We start from the raw sequence: 22,315 nt of genomic DNA on the forward strand, positions 1-22,315 counted from the left end.
CAGAAGCGTTAATAACTTATTTATTTTATTTAATAAAGTTGAAAAAGTATTTTTTTTAAATATTTAAACATTATATTATGCACATCTGCAGAATGGAAACGGGGGGACAGGGTGGGACGACGCAGTTTCATGAAATCTGACCATGCCAGTTAAGTGGTTAACTGTGAGCTGAATTATTCATACAGAGTTTAGAATGCAGTGATATGAGGGACCATACAGAGCTACTGCTGTTCGGGGTCCGCACAATCACAATAAATGTGGTCTATTGGTGGCCTTATCTATATCACAAACCTACTGCTTACATACAGAGTCAGTCACAGGGCAAAGGCTGTGGTGGTAAGTGTGGCGAGGAGAGTCTGTCAGCCAGGCCAGTCTCTCCTCACGCCAGGCACATCATATACATTTACTAGGCAGACAGATTTGATAAAGCTATTTGGTGTGATGGCTTCTGTCACAATAACAATACAGAAAATAGGTGTTGGAAATGATAACTGCATTTAGAAGCAATAAGCTGCCCACAGACTGTGGATGAGGGGTCACCTACACCTTATGTAACTAGTAAAACAAACCAGATGCCACAAATATGAGGAAACCGCTTCAGTCTGCACAGATTCATTTTATATGTGATACTTGTATAACTGTGTGCCACTGAGTCTGAATCTGCATACAAAGCACAACTAACCTTGGTGAGAAAAAAAAAAGTTGCAGCCGCTGCATTGTAGCACTTCGTATAGACTCAGCCGCACACAGCTATAAGTGTCACATATCAGATTAATCAGTGCAGTCTTGGGATTCAGTTATCACATCGCATAGTGATTAAGATGCACATTTAAGCAAAAAAAAATGCTTGGTGTAACCAGAGTCGCATGGGATCTGGCGCAGGGATGTTTTGCATGAATGTAGTGATAGTGTATGAGGACATATTTGTATCAAATCAACTCTACATAGGCTTTTAAAAACAAACACAAGCCATAGTGAGAGAGTAATACAGTAAAGCCCATAGAACACACTCTAGACAAATTTGTGAGGGTATAATTGGAAGGAGTCTACAGGGATCCGGTCTTTACGTCGCCTGCACTTAGGTCGACCACTATTGCTTGACATGGTCTATAGGTCGACATGTGTTTTTCACATTTTTTTCTTAATTTTTTGAACTTTTTCATACTTTACGATCCAGGTGGACTACGATTTGGAATACTAACCTTGCTCGAAGCATGGCAAAGAGACACGATGCACTAATTGGGGTTCCAGGTCACTTTACGAAACTACACAAAAAAATAAGATTTTACTTACCGATAAATCTATTTCTCGTAGTCCGTAGTGGATGCTGGGGACTCCGTCAGGACCATGGGGATAGCGGCTCCGCAGGAGACAGGGCACAAAAGCAAGCTTTTAGGATCACATGGTGTGTACTGGCTCCTCCCCCCATGACCCTCCTCCAAGCCTCAGTTAGGCACTGTGCCCGGACGAGCGTACACAATAAGGAAGGATCTTGAATCCCGGGTAAGACTCATACCAGCCACACCAATCACACCGTACAACCTGTGATTTGAACCCAGTTAACAGTATGATAACAACGAAGGAGCCTCTGAAAAGATGGCCCACAACAATAACAACCCGATTTTTGTAACAATAATTATGTACAAGTAATGCAGACAATCCGCACTTGGGATGGGCGCCCAGCATCCACTACGGACTACGAGAAATAGATTTATCGGTAAGTAAAATCTTATTTTCTCTAACGTCCTAGTGGATGCTGGGGACTCCGTCAGGACCATGGGGATTATACCAAAGCTCCCAAACGGGCGGGAGAGTGCGGATGACTCTGCAGCACCGAATGAGAGAAACTCCAGGTCCTCCTCAGCCAGGGTATCAAATTTGTAGAATTTTACAAACGTGTTCCCCCCTGACCACGTAGCTGCTCGGCAAAGTTGTAAAGCCGAGACCCCTCGGGCAGCCGCCCAAGATGAGCCCACCTTCCTTGTGGAATGGGCATTTACAGATTTTGGCTGTGGCAGGCCTGCCACAGAATGTGCAAGCTGAATTGTACTACCAATCCAACGAGCAATAGTCTGCTTAGAAGCAGGAGCACCCAGCTTTTTGGGTGCATACAATATAAACAGCAAGTCAGACTTTCTGACTCCAGCCGTCCTGGAATTTATATATATATATATATATATATATATATATATATATATATATATTTTCAGGGCCCTGACAACGTCTAGCAACTTGGAGTCCTCCAAGTCCCTAGTAGCCGCAGGCACCACAATAGGTTGTTTCAGGTGAAACGCTGACACCACCTTAGGAAGAAACTGGGGACAAGTCCGCAGTTCTGCCCTGTCCGAATGGAAAATTAAATATGGGCTTTTGTAACAAAGCCGCCAATTCTGACAATCGCCTGGCCGAGGCCAGGGCCAACAGCATGGTCACTTTCCATGTGAGATATTTCAAATCCACAGATTTGAGCGGTTCAAACCAATATGATTTGAGGAATCCCAACACTACGTTGAGATCCCACGGTGCCACTGGAGGCACAAAAGGGGCTGTATATGCAATACTCCCTTGACAAACGTCTGGACTTCAGGAACCGAAGCCAATTCTTTCTGGAAGAAAATCTACAGGGCCGAAACTTGAACCTTAATGGACCCCAATTTGAGGCTCATAGACACTCCTGTTTGCAGGAAGTGCAGAAATCGACCTAGTTGAAATTTCTTCGTGGGGCCTTCCTGGCCTCACCCACGCAACATATTTTCACCACATGTGGTGATAACGTTGTGCGGTCACCTCCTTCCTGGCTTTGACCAGGGTAGGTATGACCTCTTCCGAAATGCCTTTTCCCTTAGGATCCGGCGTTCAACCGCCCTGCCGTCAAACGCAGTCGCGGTAAGTCTTGGAACAGACATGGTACTTGCTGAAGCAAGTCCCTTCTTAGCTCCCGAGGCCATTAGTCCTCTGTGAGCATCTCTTGAAATTCCGGGTACCAAGTCCCTCTTGGCCAATCCGGAGCCACGAGTATAGTTCTTACTCCTCTACGTCTTATAATTCTCAATACCTTGGTTATGAGAAGCAGAGGAGGGAACACATACACCGACTGTTACACCCACGGTGTTACCAGGACGTCCACAGCTATCGCCTGAAGGTCTCGTGACCTGGCGCAATACCGGTCCCGTTTTTTGTTCGGGCGGGACGCCATCATGTCCACCTTTGGTCTTTCCCAACGGTTCACAATCATGCGGAAAACTTCCCGATGAAGTTCCCACTCTCCCGGGTGGAGGTCGTGCCTGCTGAGGAAGTCTGCTTCCCAGTCGTCCACTCCCGGAATGAACACTGCTGACAGTGCTATCACATGATTTTCCGCCTAGCGAAAAATCCTTGCACTTTTGCCACTGCCCTCCTGCTTCTTGTGCCGCCCTTTCTGTTTACGTGGGCGACTGCCGTGATGTTATCCCACTGGATCAATACCGGCTGACCTTGAAGCAGAGGTCTTGCTAAGCTTAGAGCATTATAAATTTGCTCTTAGCTCCAGTATATTTATGTGGAGAGAATTCTCCAGACTTGATCACACTCCCTGGAAATTTTTTCCCTGTGTGACTGCTCCCCAGCCTCTCAGGCTGGCCTCCGTGGTCACCAGCATCCAATCCTGAATGCCGAATCTGCGGCCCTCTAGAAGATGAGCACTCTGTAATCACCACAGGAGAGACACCCTTGTCCTTGGATATAGGGTTATCCGCTGATGCATCTGAAGATGCGATCCGGACCATTTGTCCAGCAGATCCCACTGAAGAGTTCTTGCGTGAAATCTGCCGAATGGAATCGCTTCGTAATAAGCCACCATTTTTACCAGGACTCTTGTGCAATGATGCACTGACACTTTTCCTGGTTTTAGGAGGATCCCGATTAGCTCGGATAACTCCCTGGCTTTCTCCTCTGGGAGAAACACCTTTTTCTGGACTGTGTCCAGAATCATCCCTAGGACCAGCAGACGTGTCGTCGGAACAACTGCGGTTTTGGAATATTTAGAATCCACCCGTGCTGTCGTAGAACTACTTGAGATAGTGCTACTCCGACCTCCAACTGTTCTCTGGACCTTGTTCTTATCAGGAGGTCGTCCATTTTCTTTGAAGACGAATCCTCATTTCGGTCATTACCTTGGTAAGGACCCGGGGTGCCTTGGACAATCCAACGGCATCGTCTGAAACTGATAGTGACAGTTCTGTACCACGAACCTGAGGTACCCTTGGTGAGAAAGGCAAATTTTGGGACATGGAGGTAAGCATCCCTGATGTCCCGGGACACCATATAGTCCCCTTCTTCCCGGTTCGCTATCACTGCTCTGAGTGACTGCATCTGGATTTGAACCTTTGTAAGTGTTCAAATATTTCAGATTTAGAATAGGTCTCACCTAGCCTTCTGGCTTCAGTACCACCATATAGTGTGGAATAATACCCCTTTCCTTGTTGTAGGAGGGGTAATTTTATTATCACCTGCTGGGAATACAGCTTGTGAATTGTTTTCAATACTGCCTCCCTGTCGGAGGGAGACATTGGTACAGCAGACTACAGGAACCTGCGAGGGGGAAACGTCTCGACATTCCAATCTGTACCCCTTGGATACTACTTGTAGGATCCAGGGGTCCTGTACGGTCCCAGCGTCATGCTGAGAACTTGGTAGAAGCGGTGGAGGGCTTCTGTTCCTGGGAATGGGCTGCCTGCTGCAGTCTTCTTCCCTTTCCTCTATCCCTGGGCAGATATGACTCTTATAGGGACGAAAGGACTGAGGCTGAAAAGACGGTGTCTTTTTCTGCAGAGATGTGACTTAGGGTAAAAAACGGTGGATTTTCCAGCAGTTGCCGTGGCCACCAGGTCCCATGGACCGACCCCAAATAATTCCTCCCCTTTATACGGCAATACATCTTTGTGCCGTTTGGAATCTGCATCACCTGACCACTGTCGTGTCCATAAACATCTTCTTGCAGATATGGACATCGCATTTACTCTTGATGCCAGAGTGCAAATATCCCTCTGCGCATCTCGCATATATAGAAATGCATCCTTTAAATGCTCTATAGTCAATAAAATACTGTCCCTGTCAAGGGTATCAATATTTTTAGTCAGGGAATCCGACCAAGCCACCTCAGCTCTGCACATCCAGGCTGAGGCAATCGCTGGTCGCAGTATAACACCAGCATGTGTGTGTATACTTTTTAGGATATTTTCCAGCCTCCTATCAGCTGGCTCCTTAAGTACGGTCCTATCTGTAGATGGTACCGCCACTTGTTCTGATAAGCATGTGAGCGCCTTATCCACCCTAAGGGGTGTTTCCCAACGCGCCCTAACTTCTGGCGGGAAAGGGTATACCGCCAATAATTTTCTATCGGGGGAAACCCACGCATCATCACACACTTCATTTAATTTATCTGATTCAGGAAAAACTACAGGTAGTTTTTTCACATCCCACATAATACCCTTTTTTGTGGTACTTGTAGTATCAGAAATATGTAACACCTCCTTCATTGCCCTTAACGTGTGGCCCTAAAGGAAAATACGTTTGTTTCTTCACCGTCGACACTGAAATCAGTGTCCGTGTCTGGGTCTGTGTCGACCGACTGAGGTAAATGGGCGTTTTACAGCCCCTGACGGTGTTTGAGACGCCTGGACAGGTACTAATTTGTTCGCCGGCCGTCTCATGTCGTCAACCGGCTTGCAGCGTGTTGACATTATCACGTAATTCCATAAATAAGCCATCCATTCCGGTGTCGACTCCCTAGAGAGTGACATCACCATTACAGGCAATTTGCTCCGCCTCCTCACCAACATTTTCCTCATACATGTCGACACACACGTACCGACATACAGCACACACATAGGGAATGCTCTGATAGAGGACAGGACCCACTAGCCCTTTGGGGAGACAGAGGGAGAGTTTGCCAGCACACACCAAAACGCTATAATTATACAGGGACAACCTTTATATAAATGTTCCTCCCTTATAGCATTTTAATATATATTCATATCGCCAAATCAGTGCCCCCCCTCTCTGTTTTAACCCTGTTTCTGTAGTGCAGTGCAGGGGAGAGCATGGGAGCCTTCCCACCAGCATTTCTGTGAGGGAAAATGGCGCTGTGTGCTGAGGAGAATAGGCCCCGCCCCCTTTTCGGCGGGCTTCTTCTCCGGAGTCTGTGATATCTGGCAGGGGTTAAATACATCCATATAGCCTCAAGGGCTATATGTGATGTATTTTTCGCCATACAGGTATTATACATTGCTGCCCAGGGCGCCCCCCCCCGCGCCCTGCACCCTCCGTGACCGCTGTGTGAAGTGTGCTGACAACAATGGCGCACAGCTGCAGTGCTGTGCGCTACCTGATGAAGACTGAAAGTCTTCTGCCGCCTGGTTCCGGACCTCTTCAATCTTCAGCATCTGCAAGGGGGGTCGGCGGCGCGGCTCCGGGACGAACCCCAGGGCGAGACCTGTGTTCCGACTCCCTCTGGAGCTAATGGTGTCCAGTAGGCTAAGAAGCCAATCCATCCTGCATGCAGGTGAGTTCACTTCTCTCCCCTAAGTCCCTCGATGCAGTGAGCCTGTTGCCAGCAGGACTCACTGAAAATAAAGAACCTAAAAACTTTTTCTAAGCAACTCTTTAAGAGAGCCACCTAGATTGCACCCTGCTCGGACGGGCACAAAAACCTAACTGAGGCTTGGAGGAGGGTCATGGGGGGAGGAGCCAGTACACACCATGTGATCCTAAAAGCTTGCTTTTGTGCCCTGTCTCCTGCGGAGCCGCTATCCCCATGGTCCTGACGGAGTCCCCAGCATCCACTAGGACGTTAGAGAAAATTGTCAAAAACTCATGTCGACCTAATGACTGTGTCGATCTATTTCAGGTGTCGATCTAGTCACTGTCGACCAGTTGTGATCAACCTAATGACTGTCGATCTAGTTACTGTCAACTCTATTATCCGCACCCCATCTACACACAAGTGATAATTAGCAACAATTTGCTTATTTGCAAACAAAATGGCCAAATACACCTCCAGGTGTCATATAAAAAGAACCAATAAAGTAATGTGTACCAGATTTGACAGAAATATCTGCTGATGTTTACGATATGTATGTTCAGTCATCGAATAACTCCAGTCATTGGGGCTACATGCACACCCAAATCTGTCCAATTTGAACACAACTTGTTTCAGTGCTTGAATAACAGGACAGCAGCTTAAAACATTACCAAGGGCATAGCTACCATAGGTGCAGGCAGTGCAGCTGCTATAGGGCCCAGAGCTGAGAGGGGCCCACCTTCCCTGTCACAGTTGTATGTGTTACATACATTTATCTCCATTGGGTGGTACGTAGTGGTCGTTTCCTTGGGGCCTGCAATATATCTAGGTATGCCCTGGACTTTCTCATTGTAATGTGGTATAAAATTAACTGGAGGGCATTTTTTTATATTATATAATATGAACCGGGATACTGTAATGAGGCACAATATGAACGGGGAGCACTATATATCATAATGTGAATTGGGGGTACTGTGCTGCATAATGTGTACTGGCAGCTCCGAAATGTGACATAGGGTGAACTAAAGCACTATTACCATTCATAAAAGAAACTAGGGCACTACTATGGGGCATAACATTAAATAAGGCTCTACTGTGGTTCCGAAAATGAACTAGGGCACTATTATAGGGCATAAAATTAACAACTGCTGTACAGAAGTGTCTCTCTAGAAGCATTGGGACAGGGCCCCTTCAAAAAGGTGGTATGGGGCCCACAAAGTTCTGGCTACGCCCCTGAACATTACTCATGGTGTTGTTGGACCTGAAGGGCCTCTGATGTGTCCACGCCAGAGGATGGTATATAAACGCTTGACCACTGTCCCATGCTTACCATAGTTTCATTCCTCTCATCCATAGATACTCGAGTAGAGTTTGGAATTCCTTCGCCCAGCAAGAATCCAAGTCTTGTCATCAGCTCTTGCGCAGCAGGAGAACAGCCTATATTTTTATCCAGAGCTGCTTCTAGATGGAGATCATAAAACAGAAGACATCAACATGGGAGACCGACCCGACTAGCTGACTGAAGGCTTTCATTATGTGCTTAGCAGTGTACTCTGGACAGAAATAAACCAGCAATGAAATTACCGTTATGAGCACAGCGTGAGGCAAGGACTGTGTACGTTGCATCTGAATTACTGAGTTTGTGATAATATGCTACAACGGATTTTAGTGTAAACTGATATTGGAAAATGTTTCCATGTACACAAACCAACAAACCATTAGTAACAGCAGGCAAATCCTAGGCTCTTAAGCTCTGCAAATTATCAACATCGCAACTACCTAGAGACCTTTGACCTCCAAGGAACCAAAAGGGTTAAAAAGAAACTGACTGTTTTGTGGAGATGTGTTGCAGCAGACTTGTTAGAGGCTATAGCATGAGGTCCGATGCTCCTTCAGGAACTGGGGCAGCCTCATTGTCAGTCTTGTCCCGTCCCGCTCCCCATATACCCATTCATTAGTTGTATTCCAATTACGTCCGCCTTCCTGTCAGATCTGGAGATGCTGGCGTGAACTCTTGCTCGCATGGGCAAATTAATTAACCCTCAAAACTGGAACTTCAAAGCAGCCACAGTGAAAGAAAGACAGCCAGCCATCGTTTCATATTTACTGTGCCCAGACTAAGGTAGACTGACAAGTTAGCCGCAGTTTCCATTAAACAAGTGTCTCGCACAGGGAGGAAAGTATAAAAAGTTATCCAGCAGTCGAGCCAGGTGCCTGAAATATTCCGAGCCGGGGAGTGACTGGGGGTTAAGACTTTAGCTAATATTAGTATTGGGCTCATAACTTAAGCAGCTGGTGGTCTGGAAAGAAGAAAAAGATGAAAGGATATCTGATGTAAACATATATCTCAAGAACCAATTGAAGGTTAACAAGTAACCATATACAGAAAAATACATGTTACATATACAAATGCGTGAGAGTATCTGATGTCACACATACACTTATTCACTGGACAAGTGCCTGCACCAGAATTCACTGACAACTTTAAGTCTGTTTAGAGCTCTTGGATAGCCGGTAGCTACTACAAGTCCCAGCAATACCTGCAAATCAGCAGCTATCAGGGTATGACTCGATGTAAACAATCCACAATATCTAAAAGATCATATGTTTTCTAACAGCAGCCTTGAGGAAACGCAGCACAGTGTGAGCACAGATCTGTTGCTTCAGTTAGTCATACAGTAGGCTATCCTGTATATGCTGAGTAAGGTCCAAATGTTAATTACCATTCACGCTTAACCCTTCCCTAAGCAGATCTGTACAGAAACGATAATTGTATTAACCTTTCCTAAATGGAGGGCATAGACAACTTACCATATCTCATGCAGTTACCTTGTAAATCATGAATCATATTTTTTTTTTTAAATCTATTAACTATTTTCTCCAAAATACTCCCTGCTGTGAAATGCACCAAACTGAAATTATGTTCCATGAAAACACAAAGAATAAAATGTTAAGAAATATATTATCTATATTTTAATTTTGTTCAACTTCAACATTCACCTTACTAGATCACTGGCATGCATCGGTGTTTAACCCCCTCATGCGCAGGGCACTGTGATAACCGAGATCTTCCCACAGCCATCACAATTCTACACTGCAGTGTTGGCACCACCCTCAAGGGGAGAGAGCGGCCTGTGTAACCCCCTCCCTATATCCAAAGCCAATAGCTTATAGGAAACATAAAATGTACTTATACTTCAGCTGCCAAGATTAAGTTGTTAGGCATTTCCTGGGCAATATTCTTTAGCTCCATGTCTCTGCCAATCTTAGTTTTGAGTCTGTGCCATGCCTGCTTAACCCTTTTGCAGACTTGTGCTGGATTTTGATGCCAACCAGAACTTTAAGTGTTAAATGTTCCTAATTAACCCTTCTGAAGTGCTGGAACATTTGCAGCAACAGCTGGTTGAGGCATGAATTTTCCCAGCGTAGAATTTAAAATAAAACAAAAACCCTTAAGTGGCTGATTTTATTAATGTGACCGTGGCAAACTGGGTTATGGCAACTGGGTAACACAATCCCTAGCTCCACCACCGCTCTGACAAGAAAATCAAGTTTTTCTCACAGTTTACAATACATGGGTTTGCAGGTTGAGGCGTTGACGGAGCCAAATAAAACATGGACAGAGTCTTTATAACAAAACATAATCCCACAGGGAGTAACCTGCCAGCCCTGCACACACTTTCACTGCCGAAATACTTCAATAAGTGAAAGAATATATGCTTGCCCAGTAAACAATAGCAAGACAGCGAGATAGAAGACAGCTTGCTGTTTGAAGTTGTCTGCAGGCGTTTCCCTGGGTTTTATTCTAAGCAGTTACTGCTAAACACTGTGACATGACAAGCGAGACAGAATAAATGAGAGCGCTGGGGTAACTCACCATTCTGGTTCGAGTCCGGCAACTCTGAGACTTTTCTCAATGGCATTACAGCTGCATCTCCTGGCACTCGCGGACTTTCAACATACTTCGGCTTCCTCATTGGCCCTGCAATGAATAAGGTTTGGGCATGTCTTATTCTTCCCAGATGGGATGTGAGAGCTTCATGACGCGCTGCCCGAGTTCTCACAGTGAGATTAAGCCCAGGGTAAGGAGAGAGAGCGAGAAAGCTTTCCTGCAGAGAGGGAAACGCTGCACTTCCACTGACAGCCAAGTGCTGTCTACAGGCTGCATCAAGAGAGTCATTTCTGGTATGCAAACGTGCCCAGGAAAATGACAAGCAATTAGCCTTCCAAGAGAGATCCTGAACAGCTTCCAAAAAGGGGCCTGCCACTGCCGTAGCACTTAGCAGCACTTACTTTTCATTATTAATCAGACTCACTGTTCTTTCATATCAGAGGTAACAATCTGGGCTCCCCGTGTGGTTATCACACTACAACCCTCAGTATGTTCATGCCGGGAGTCGTAGTATAACAATCTGCAGGGGAGCCTCAGGCTACAGTACTTCTTGTTTTACACTATAAGGTGACATGCTGGAACAATACATAGACTAATTTAGTTTAAATGTGCAGTAACCCACGGCAACAAATCAGCTGTGTATAGTATATGGCTCGTTTAACAATCAAAACAAATATGCAATTAGTTGCAAAGGATTCAGTGCAAACACACACACACACACACACACACACACACACACACTTCTAAACATACATATATACAAAATAAAAATACAAAGGGACCCTTAAATGACCCTCTTTGACAAAGTAAAACTTCACACTCACAGTTTGCTTCATGTGAAAATCATATTACTATTTTCAAAAATGTCAATTAGCAAAATATGCTTCTCGTTCTTTTACACCAGCTCAAAAGGAATGATTCCATCTGCCTCATTTTCAGTATGAACATCAGGTATTAGTCATGTCATAAACATCTCACTCTAGAACACTGTACAACAAATGGCTTCTCCTCTAAGAGAACTGCTGTGTCTTATGGGATAGTTTTTGCTGCTTTATTTAACTATGTGGAAGAGCAGGAATGTGGAACAATCACTGGAAGCAATTACATTAAACAGGATTTCTTCCTGGTGTTGAGCTTGTAAAAGAACATAAGTCACACTGCCACCTACTGGTCTTTGACAAAATGAATATATATAATAATAATAATAATAATAATAATAATAATAAAAATAATAAAAATTCTATTTATATAGCGCTCTTTTTTTTACAAGAGGCGCTTTACAGATATCAAAAACAATGCACATACATGGTATAACTTGGCGATTCTGGAAGGAGGTGTACCCCATTTCTAATGTCTATCTTACCGGACCTATTTCCTGTGAGAAAATTTTAGGATGACTTTCCTTTATCGTATCTTCACAATGTGTATTATGATGTCTGAAATGTTGCTCTGTTTCTTCGGGGTACAGGTTGCCCCCTTAACACTGTCGTGTTGTATTTCTACCCATTTTCCCAGGGACGCGCAGTGTGTCCACGCAGACTATTTTTTTTTTTCAGAGACGGAGACAACCTTGTCTCCATCTCTATACCAGCTGCGCACCCACACCCCATTGCTGCTGCCCGGCGGTTTAGCTGTTAGCGCTTCCGCGACAGGTGGCTTTCATATCCATTCCACCTAACGCGGAGCGCAGGCAGCTGAAGCGCCAGTGGCCGGGCAGCACACCGCGAGCACTCTATGACAGCCCTAAATGTGAGGAGGAGGTTCTGCGCCGCCAAGCCCCCAGTCACGGCGGAGATCCTGACCTGCAGCAGCAAACTGCATGTGAAGTATGGGGGAAAGGAAGCGGGATGTGTGTGTATGCCCTGTGTGTTTTTATAACGTGTGTGTATGCCCTGTGTGTGTACACACATATACTCTCTCTCTGACTAATATTATATATATATATATATATATATATATATATATAAATCCATCTACTGCCGGCACTCTGTACACAGGACAGCTTGCTCCGGTGCCATATCCAAAATCAAATACAAGTCCATGTAAGAAGGCACTCAGGAGACATCAATAGTAGCAAAAACTCAAAGTGTATTCACGGTCACGGTCGAGTACTTTCGGGGACAGCACCCCGTCCTCAGGACCACACCAATACAGCACAAACATATATATTTATTTTGTGTGTGTGTGTGTATATATATATGTGTACACTGTTAACTAGTAGTTTTCATCCCCCTGCTTTAAAAGACAATCTGCAGGTCTCACAACTACTTCGAGTCATGAGAAACAATACCGATGATACTGTCAGAGAAGTACAACTCAATGACATGATGCACAGATTTAGGCAGCGCGGGTACACTCCACGCATTTTGGGAAAATGTTTGCGTAAAGCGCGTAACATTTATTTGCGCAAGGTATCCAAGAACTGTAAGAACACCAACAGAATGATTTATACTACCAAATATGATAGTCATGCACTTGAAACCAACAAGATTATACGCAAACATTGGCCCATTCTAGCGACGGACCCCACTTTGCCTTTTACCCACACTGGACCACCTCCTATGGCCTACGGCCGTGGGGCCAATTTGAGGCAGATACTTATGCGACCTATACTCACCCCTGACGAGGGAATGAACACTTCCAGTATGATGCGTTTGAAACCTGGCTGCTTTTCATGTGGGAACTGCACCACGTGTAGGGCTATGAGAGTTGGGAATAGCTTTGCACACCCACACACGGGTAAAAACATAAAAATTAAATACCATCTACATTGCAAATTAGACCATGTGATCTATTGTTTAATCTGTCCCTGCGGTCTGTATTATGTAGGACTCACATCTAGGTGTTTTAGAGACCGTATGGCAAACCACAGGACCACTATACGAGCAGCCATCCAAACTGGATCCTCCGACAAACCTGTAGCAAGACACTATCTTGAAAACAGACACGAGGTAGCGAACCTCAAATGTATGCTCATTGATTGGATCCCCCCTTTACCCAATGGGGGTGATAGGATATTGGCTCTAAAAAAGAAAGAAAGTTTTTGGATCAGTATGCTTGATACTGTTACCCCGAGGGGCCTTAATGAGTATAACACCATGAACATCTTCTTGTGATGTGTTCATGACTCTTTCGGACATAGATATACGATATTATTTTCTATGTGGTTTCTGATACAGATTTCATTGCCTTTTTAATTGTGTGTCTTTCAATGTATTTATGAATTGTGTTGTGATTTTGTCTATGTTGATTGTAAGTCTATACTCACGGGCCTGATTAGACACACCTATATATATATTTATATGTACTTTCAGCCTTGTTGGTATGGTACCTTGGTGCACCAGCACTCGATGCATACTATGATTGAATATACATATATCTAGGACTTTGTGGATTGGATGCGTGAGTTATTCTATATACCTTCTTTGGGGGTCTGTACCCACTTATGGTGTATGATTTAGGGTAAGTTGCCTTGTGATGGTGACGACCCCAGATGTCAGTGCAGAGTGTTTACGGTGAGTAGGGAGTGTCTTCCTTTGAGGTTATATTGTTCCCTACATTAGCACACTTACGTGATGACCCTTTATGTTTTCTATGTGTGTTATGTAGGTGATGATTACCATGTGACACTCGGTAATATTGCTATACATGCTCTATTTTTCCTATACCGTAGTAGCCATTTGTTGCTGTAGCACACATCCCACTAGTTGCTTTCTCTATATTTCGGTATATACCTAGTGTGCGGCGTTGCTAAGCAACGGCCGCAATGATTGTTGGGCTCTTCCGGCCGGTGGAACGCACCCGGCGCGCGACTTCCAGGTATTGGAACGCACGCCGCTCGGACGAGCAGCGGCTCCAAGTTTCTTTCCACAGGTCCTGTCATGTGTTATTTGTGATTTTGCGGCATTGATGTGGGTCCCACGGATGTGAAATCCGTTTGGGACTGAGTATATTATTTTCTTTAGTATTATAACAGGGTGATAGATCAGTTTGCTTGTGCTGATTGCACTTCCGGTTGTGTACTCTTATAAGGCGCCCAGTGCTCATTAGGAACACACAGTCACACTGAACGGACGTCTACAATTAGCCTCCAGTGGTAAGAGTTATTTTGTTCCCTCCTGATAAATACAGCTTTTGGTTGTTTGACTTGATATCAGGTTTGGTTTACCCCTGAGATGTTTATGATACATTACTCATATTACAGAGGGCTTATTGACTGATGTGTCCCTGTATGGATAACTTTTCTGGAATTATGTGTGAAGTAAGTAGAGTACTTTATTAGCCTTTTTCTTGATGAATTTAGGTACCCTTTAGTACCATACCTAACCTTGATTGTGTTGGGTATCTGTAATATATATATTTTTTTGTCCCACCAATAGGGCGTATATGCCGACTTGGTCGTCTGTTCTATCACAGTGTTGTACTGTTGAGTTATTTAATTCTAGTAAGTATGTTACTAGTACACCTTGGTGATTGGCCTTTGTTGGGTTATTCTGATCTACTTTTCTCCACTATATATGGTATCTAGGATGTATACCCATACGTTTGGTAGCGTCACTCTTGGCACTTTTTTTCCATTTGCACATTGCACTTTAGTGGTGAATCTCTGATTGGGCCCGTGAGACTGATTGTATTTATTTATTTCATGTATCTGTTATTTGGACAGGTTATGACTATTTCGCAATATGAAAATGTGTATGGCTTGTCTTGATAAAGGCTCTGCTTGTTGAGCCGAAACGTCGACCCAATAAAGCTGACTATGATCTAAGAGAATACGATTGGACTTGATTTGTGAAGGAGAGTGCCCCCCAGGAAACTGGAACTACGACTATATATATATATATATATATATATTTATTTATTTATTTTGTATGTGTATATATACAGTATATAGTACAAGAAAAAGGCCAGAACACCAATAATATAGCAAAACTTGCCATGGTGCCCTCCCGGGAAACGGATGCCCATATTATACCAATGCGGCATTCAATGGTATTATTATATTAGTAAAGAATAACACGACTCACAAGAATTTTTGATAAAGGTGGAAACACCGAAAATTTGAGCTAAGAAGGACTTGGGATCATGTGATTCTTTACTAATATAGATCACTGAGTGCTGCCATTTGCATCCGATATATAATAAGTGTATATACTGTAGATAAGATAGATATTTATATATTGCCCCTGTGCCTGGCAGCGTGAGAAGCGCTGTCTGTGAGGTGAGGGGGTGGCGGGACATGTCTGCAGCCACAGTGACCCATGCTGAGTCTGCCCGGCTGACAGGGGACCTTCAGGGGCGAATTTAAGGGCCAGGCCACCCCTAGGCACAATATTATTGGGGTGGTAGCGGGCATCAGCACAGGGGTGGCAGTGGGCATCAGCACGGCGGCTGTATGGGTCATCGGCGGGACCCGGCAAACATTATGGCTGCAGTGCCTCACCAGCTACTAACCTCACCGCACGCCACTGCATTTTCCTAACACCATATTGCCATGCGTACCTGTACTTCACACTCTTTTACCCTCGTTGTGTTGTGTGTATTTTTCTCAATAAACATATATTTCAAAAAACAAAACACAAAACAATGCACATAGCACAGAAGATTTAAATGATACAGCAATAGATAAGCCACACAGACATAATAAGAAAACCTCGAGTGCATAATAAGCATAATGGTGTAGGCATTTTGGGTAATAACTTCCACGGGTCGTATATTCCACCCTCAGAGGATACACAGTAGAGCCAGCCGTCTTGGGTGCAATACATAGGATTACCCTGGGAGGAATAGTCTACCCCTAGAAGAGATGACACAAAATGGGGTGAATGCAGCGTCCTAACGCTCAGAGTAGGGTCACTAGCGCACGTGTGTGTGTGTGTGTGTGGGGGGGGTTCTGAGTACCTAGAAACCCCCTCTGCCCTTCAATCCATCGCCCCAGTTGATCAATTTTTTTTATTAGACGGAAGAGCTGGTTAATAACACAGAAGCTGCCTCCTCATATTCAAAAAGCTGCTGGCAGCGGGCTGTAGGTGGAGCTGGAGAGCACAGCTCCTCAGGAGCAGCAGGTCACATGTTACTAGTGCTGGCCGGGAGAAGCACTGTCTTCTTCCATCCCGGCCACAGCACAGTCTCAGGTAACGCAGTGCATGGATCATGCTGCACTGTGTGTGTGGCTCAAGTGGGGGGTGCGGTGGGGGTCATCTGTAATACATGCTGACAGCAGCCCCCTGTGTTTATATTTTCAAGTGATATAGGGGAGAGGGGAAAGGAGAATGTGTGTGTTATTAAGTAAAGTGTGTGTGTGTGTGTGTGTGTGTGTGTGTGTGTGTGTGTGTGTGTGTGTGTCATTAAGTGTGTGTGTTATTAAGTAAAGAGCGTGTGTGTTATTAAGTAAAGAGTGTGAGTGTGTGTGTGTGTGTGTGTGTGTGTGTGTGTGTGTGTGTGTGTGTGTGTTATTAAGTAAAGAGTGTGTGTGTGTGTCGTAATAAGTGAAAGTGAAAGGTGTGCATGCGTATAAAGTGAAAGAGATGTGAGCGCGTAATAAGTGAAAGTGTGTGTGTGCATATAAAGTGAAAGAGATGTGAGCGCGTAATAAGTGAAAGTGTGTGTGTGCATATAAAGTGAAAGAGATGTGAGCGCGTAATAAGTGAAAGGTGTGTGTGTGCGCATAAAGTGAGAGATGTGTGTGCGTAATAAGTGAAAGAAGTGTGTGCGTATAAAGTGAAAGAGGTGCGTAATAAGTGAAAGAGGTGTGTGCACTATATATTTATGTACACATATAGTTTCACTTCAGTCCTGCCCCCACCTATTCATGGCTCCACACTTACATTGGAAACCCCCCTTCACAAATCCTGCGTTTGCCCCTGAGGGTCCCAATAAAACAGTCAGGTCCATGTATTTTTCATCCCATCCACAAGTGTACCAGATGAGGCAGCCATGTTGAGCGCACTATGACTGTTACACTATGGGAGGTGAACCATACAAGGGCACATTGCATATATGGGGAAACAGACACTTGTAGTATTACTGTATATACCCTGCACAGAAAGATCCACATGAAGTATATATTTATTTTTCCTTAAGTATTCAACACAATCCCCAGATTTGTCAATATTTCATTACTGCCTCTTGTAAAACTTAATTGTAGCCAATATTTCCCAGCCTATATCTGGCATAGAGCATATATGCACGCACAAAGAAATTCCATCTTTGTAAAGGTCCATACACACGGTGAGATTCGGGTTATACCCGATTCTCACTATTCGACATGGACTGTGGTTGGTATCGCAAGCAAAGATGACTGTGCCTGCGATACCGATTTTGGCTAAGTGACAATTTTGACTCTCTTTTACACGATATAGCCAAAATTGACTTGCCTGCACAGTCCATTTTTGCTTGCGATGCCAAAATCGTAAGAAAAGTTAAGTGCATATCGCACCGTGTGTACACACCTTTAATTGACTGCATTACTCTTCACTGAGTCCTGAGTGGCACCTACAGCACTGCTCAGTGATTGTTCACACCTGGGTTCTAAACCTCACCTGTCGTTATGTGGGTTTGATTTTTTTTCTCTTTTGCAAGGTTACCGCTTCCCTTTATGACTATTCTACATTGTCTGTCTATATCAGAGTGTTTCTGTAATTTACTTTGTTCATTTAATAGAATGGATTGGCATCATATATTTCATGTTCTTCCTGTACTATGTAGTGGTTCTATTTCTCACAAGTATCTAAAGTGATACTTATGTATTTTTTTCTCTCTCTCTCTTATGTGCTTCAATTTAAAATTGTTGGGGGTAAAAAACACCTTCAACGATCTTGACAGAAGATCTATGGAACAAGAGTTTGATCAAGGAGAGTATTTCTGGTATGTGTAACAACCCACGCCAGGTGTTGGTTACTGAAGCTTAGCAACTGCAAATAGTTTCCTATAGAAACCAGACCTGATAGACCGAAGGCTTTTTAGGTTATTTTTGGGATCCTAATAGGACTTAAAAGACCAGAAAAAAGCTAGGCTAGTGATGTAGGGCAAGGAGGAAGATGGAGACGCCATATAGAGCTGTCAGTGCAGGGTTTTTTTTTTTTTTATAAATGTACTCTATTTATCACCAGATATTTATATAGCGCACACATATTTCGCAGTGCTTTACAGAGAATATTTGGCCATTCACATCGGCCCCTGCCCCAGTGGAGCTTACAATCTATATTCCCTACCACATGTACACGCACACACATTCACACTAGGGTTAATTTTGTTAGGATCCAATTAACCTACCAGTATATTTTTGGATTGTGGGAGGAAACCAGAGTATATGGAGGAAACCCACGCAAGTACGGGGAGAATATACAAACTCCACACAGTTAGGGCCATGGTGGGAATCAAACCCATGACCTCAGTGCTGTGAGGCAGTAATGCTAACCATTACAACGTCCGTACTGCCCTAGAGCCCTCTTCAGTAAATATGGGGCACATATTCCTCATATAGCACTCACATTCCTAGCAGCAAAAAATAAGTATAATAGGCCGCTAAACTGTATACATAGAGCTGTATTGTGAGATAAGGACAGAACCTTTACTTGGGGGGGGATATCCTATTACCGCGGTACATTACCGCGGGTAATAGTATCACCCGGGGCTATCCTATTAGCACGAGTTGCGGCTTATCTGGGTTTTTGCGTTACTGCACCGAGTGCCAGCTCCTGGCGCAGACAGGGTAGCACTGCACTTCTGCCTCACTGGTCACATGACTGCTTCCCCATCATGTGACCGCCGCCAGAGTCGGGGGAATGCGGGTCAAGGATCTTCTCCAGCTTCCCTGCCTGTGGTCACAGTGCTGAGTGTCAGCACCCGGACGCCCTCACTGCAGTCCCAGCCTGCTGTGAAAGGGGGGGGGGGCTGTTGCGACAGGCGAAAATATATCCCCGGAAACAGACCTGTTTTCGGTGTCTTACGAAAACACACAGATTTGACTGAATTTGTGTGTTTTCAGGAGGAAAGCTGTTTTTTGTTTGTTTTTTACAGGTGATCCTAATTGGATAGCCTATATAAAAAAAAAAAAAAAAATAAAACATTGGGGAAAAATTTGCGAAAAATGGACCCAATGTTTTATCTCCGCTAATAGGATAACTCCCTTGGTATATGTCCTGAAAGAAGATACTTAACACTATTCAAATTTTCTGTTTATTTAAAACAAATATTCAATTTGTTCTGAACTTTGTATACTCTACCAGGACGGAATCTTCTATACTTCTAATAAAAGTTTTAATGGTTGTGTCTGCACATAGAAATGTTTTTTGAGAAATATACTTCTTGGGACTGTGTATGAACTACGGAGACCAAAAAAATATATATTTCAGAATTTCTGTTTGTCTGTCTGTTCTGATGAATTTAGATCGCGCTTTCACTATAGGAACGCTTAGTGACCTAAAAAGAAACTTAGGTATGTATGATCTCGATGAGACATCAGGGAAAGGAGAAATAAAAAAATTTAAAAATAAATAGACGCTTTACACATCGGTGCGTGCAGTATGCAGGTCCTCAAGCCAAAAATGGCTATGTGTATATAAATATAATTTTTTTTTTATTACAAAAATACTTCTAAGGACTGTTTATGAACTATGGAGACCAAAAAAATGGCAGTTTGCACAGGCGCCTCAAGTCCGAAATAATTATATATACACACACAATATATACATATATTGCACACCTCGAACGCAAAAAGTTATATATGTATGCATATATAAATATACATATCTCAAGATCTTTCTAGCAGGAAAATCCTACTATATATAAATCACTAATCAAGCAGCTTATCTTGACTCATGAAGTTGCAGGACACATGTCAATCCAGTAGATGGCGCACCAATGAACTTTTTTGTGTTAATCCCTGAAGGAAAAACTGCAAATATTGTTTACAAAGACATTTTGTGGTCAATGTCTACAATATAAAATATACATTACAATATTAGACGCCACAACTGTCTTTGCAAAATTAGTTCAGCTGAGCAATAACAGACATCCACGTGAGCAAAACCGAGTGCAAATGCTAGTATATAATAATGTATACTGTCCTTGGTAATGTCTAGGGAATTTGTCATAAATTACAGATTACAAATCACCATGCATATGCAGTTGTATAAATACCTCGACACTTATAATTAGTATTGGGAAAAATAGGTGGCTGCAAAAGATCAAGTTAAAAGGCAAAAAGAACATGAACATAAAACCATTTCTATGTTACCCCCAGAACGATGCTGCTGCAGGCATCCATACTTTGCAAGTATGGTAAATGCAGTCTTTACTGTAAAACAATTCTGACATGCCAACCCTGCAACACAATTGTGCACCCGTAACAGCGACATGCTCGCTTGCCTCTCTCCCGTTGTTTACGGCCATGTAATTACCCCACTTGTATTATTTGCAGTTGCTCAGCTCCAGTAACCAACACCTGGCCCTGGTTGTTACACATACCAGAAATTACTGGAGAGGTGGCAGAGAGTCTCTCAGCTTAACGCTTAAATAGTTTATTTCTCTCCCCCCATTAGACTTCATATGGGGGTTGGGGTGGTAAAATGCATCAAATCTTGAGAACATTATCTGCTATAGCTAAAAGCTGCACACAGACAAAAAAAAGCAAATGAAATGTATACAAGTGTTCAATTGGTTAAAAGAAGCCAATAGCCCAAATCCTTACAACTGCTGCTCTCTACTGTATCTAGCCATCTGCACATGATGTAGGGTATATAGGATTGTTGTGACAAAAAAGCTTTATACTGAAACAATATCTAAAAAGAATACATGACTGACTGGGCTTTCTTTGTTGGTTTAAAGAACGCTACTTTTAGAGAGTTAGTGGGACATGTACTAACCAGTGATAAAAGAGGAGAAGTGAGCCAGTGGAGAAGATGCCCATAGCAACCAATCAGCATTGACGTAATATTTATAATTTGCATACTATAAAGATATACAGCAGATGACTGGTTGCCATGGGCAACTTCTCCACTGGCTCACATCTCAACTTTTATCACTGCTAAGTACGTCCCCCTTAATTTTGGACGTCATGCGTGGCTGTACACATTGCATGTTTCTACACAGAAAGGGGAAAACTGAGCGCTATAATGTATATAAAAATATCTATTGTGGCACCTGTAAAAATAACAAATGGTTAGTAAAAAGGTTGGAGGTGGAAACTTTACTCTGGTCTTCCCCGACCCGAAGGTGGCTAAGCTGACCCTACCTCTACCGCAGTCCGGGATCTGAATGATGTTATATCCTTCACGTCAACATGGGGCTTGTCTCATTCCCGCTGCGGATGCCGTAGCGAGAATGAGACAAGCCCCGTGTTGACGGGAAGAATATAACATCATCCAGATCCCGGACTGCGGTAGAGGTAGGGTCAGCTTAGCCACCTTCGGGGAAGACCAGAGTAAGGTTTCCACCTCCAACCTTCTAAATTTTTCTAAAAGAGCTTAAACATTTTAAAATTATGTACTAACCATTTTTTATTTTTACAGGTGCCACAATAGATATTTTTATATACATTATAGCGCTCAATTTTCCCTTTTTATTCAATCATTTATTTGAGCAGCAGAGGCGTAGCTAGGGTTTTCGGAGCCCAGGGCAAGATGGGCAAGATGGAAAATGGCGCGCCCCCCCCCCCCCCACAAAAAAAACACACCAAAAGAAGCATGTGCACGCGTCGAAGGCGCACGCTGCGAAAAATGGGCGTGACCACGCACCAGAAGGGGTGTGGTCACACAACAGGAGGGGCATGGCCACGCACCAGAAGGGGTGTGGCCACGCACCAGAAGGGGTGTGGCCACTGAAAATGGCCCACAGTGCCAGTTACATTGCCCCACAGTGCC

At 43.8% G+C, this 22,315-nt stretch overlaps 1 protein-coding gene across 7 annotated transcripts in view; it reads right to left on the reverse strand.

Annotated features, from left to right (window-relative positions):
• The window catches only part of TANC1 (tetratricopeptide repeat, ankyrin repeat and coiled-coil containing 1), a 426,026-nt gene that overhangs the window by 99,273 nt on the left and 304,438 nt on the right, over nt 1-22,315 (reverse strand). For all 7 annotated transcript variants that reach the window (XM_063933681.1, XM_063933684.1, XM_063933679.1 and 4 more), the window contains 2 exons: nt 10,437-10,541; nt 7,890-8,020 (listed from right to left, as the gene is read on the reverse strand). In XM_063933681.1, the coding sequence (XP_063789751.1) occupies nt 7,890-8,020; nt 10,437-10,541 (236 nt within the window). The remainder of the gene's footprint in view (nt 1-7,889; nt 8,021-10,436; nt 10,542-22,315) is intronic.

The sequence above is a fragment of the Pseudophryne corroboree genome, chromosome 7 (genome assembly GCF_028390025.1).
Source record: "Pseudophryne corroboree isolate aPseCor3 chromosome 7, aPseCor3.hap2, whole genome shotgun sequence".
Taxonomy (NCBI): domain Eukaryota; kingdom Metazoa; phylum Chordata; class Amphibia; order Anura; family Myobatrachidae; genus Pseudophryne; species Pseudophryne corroboree.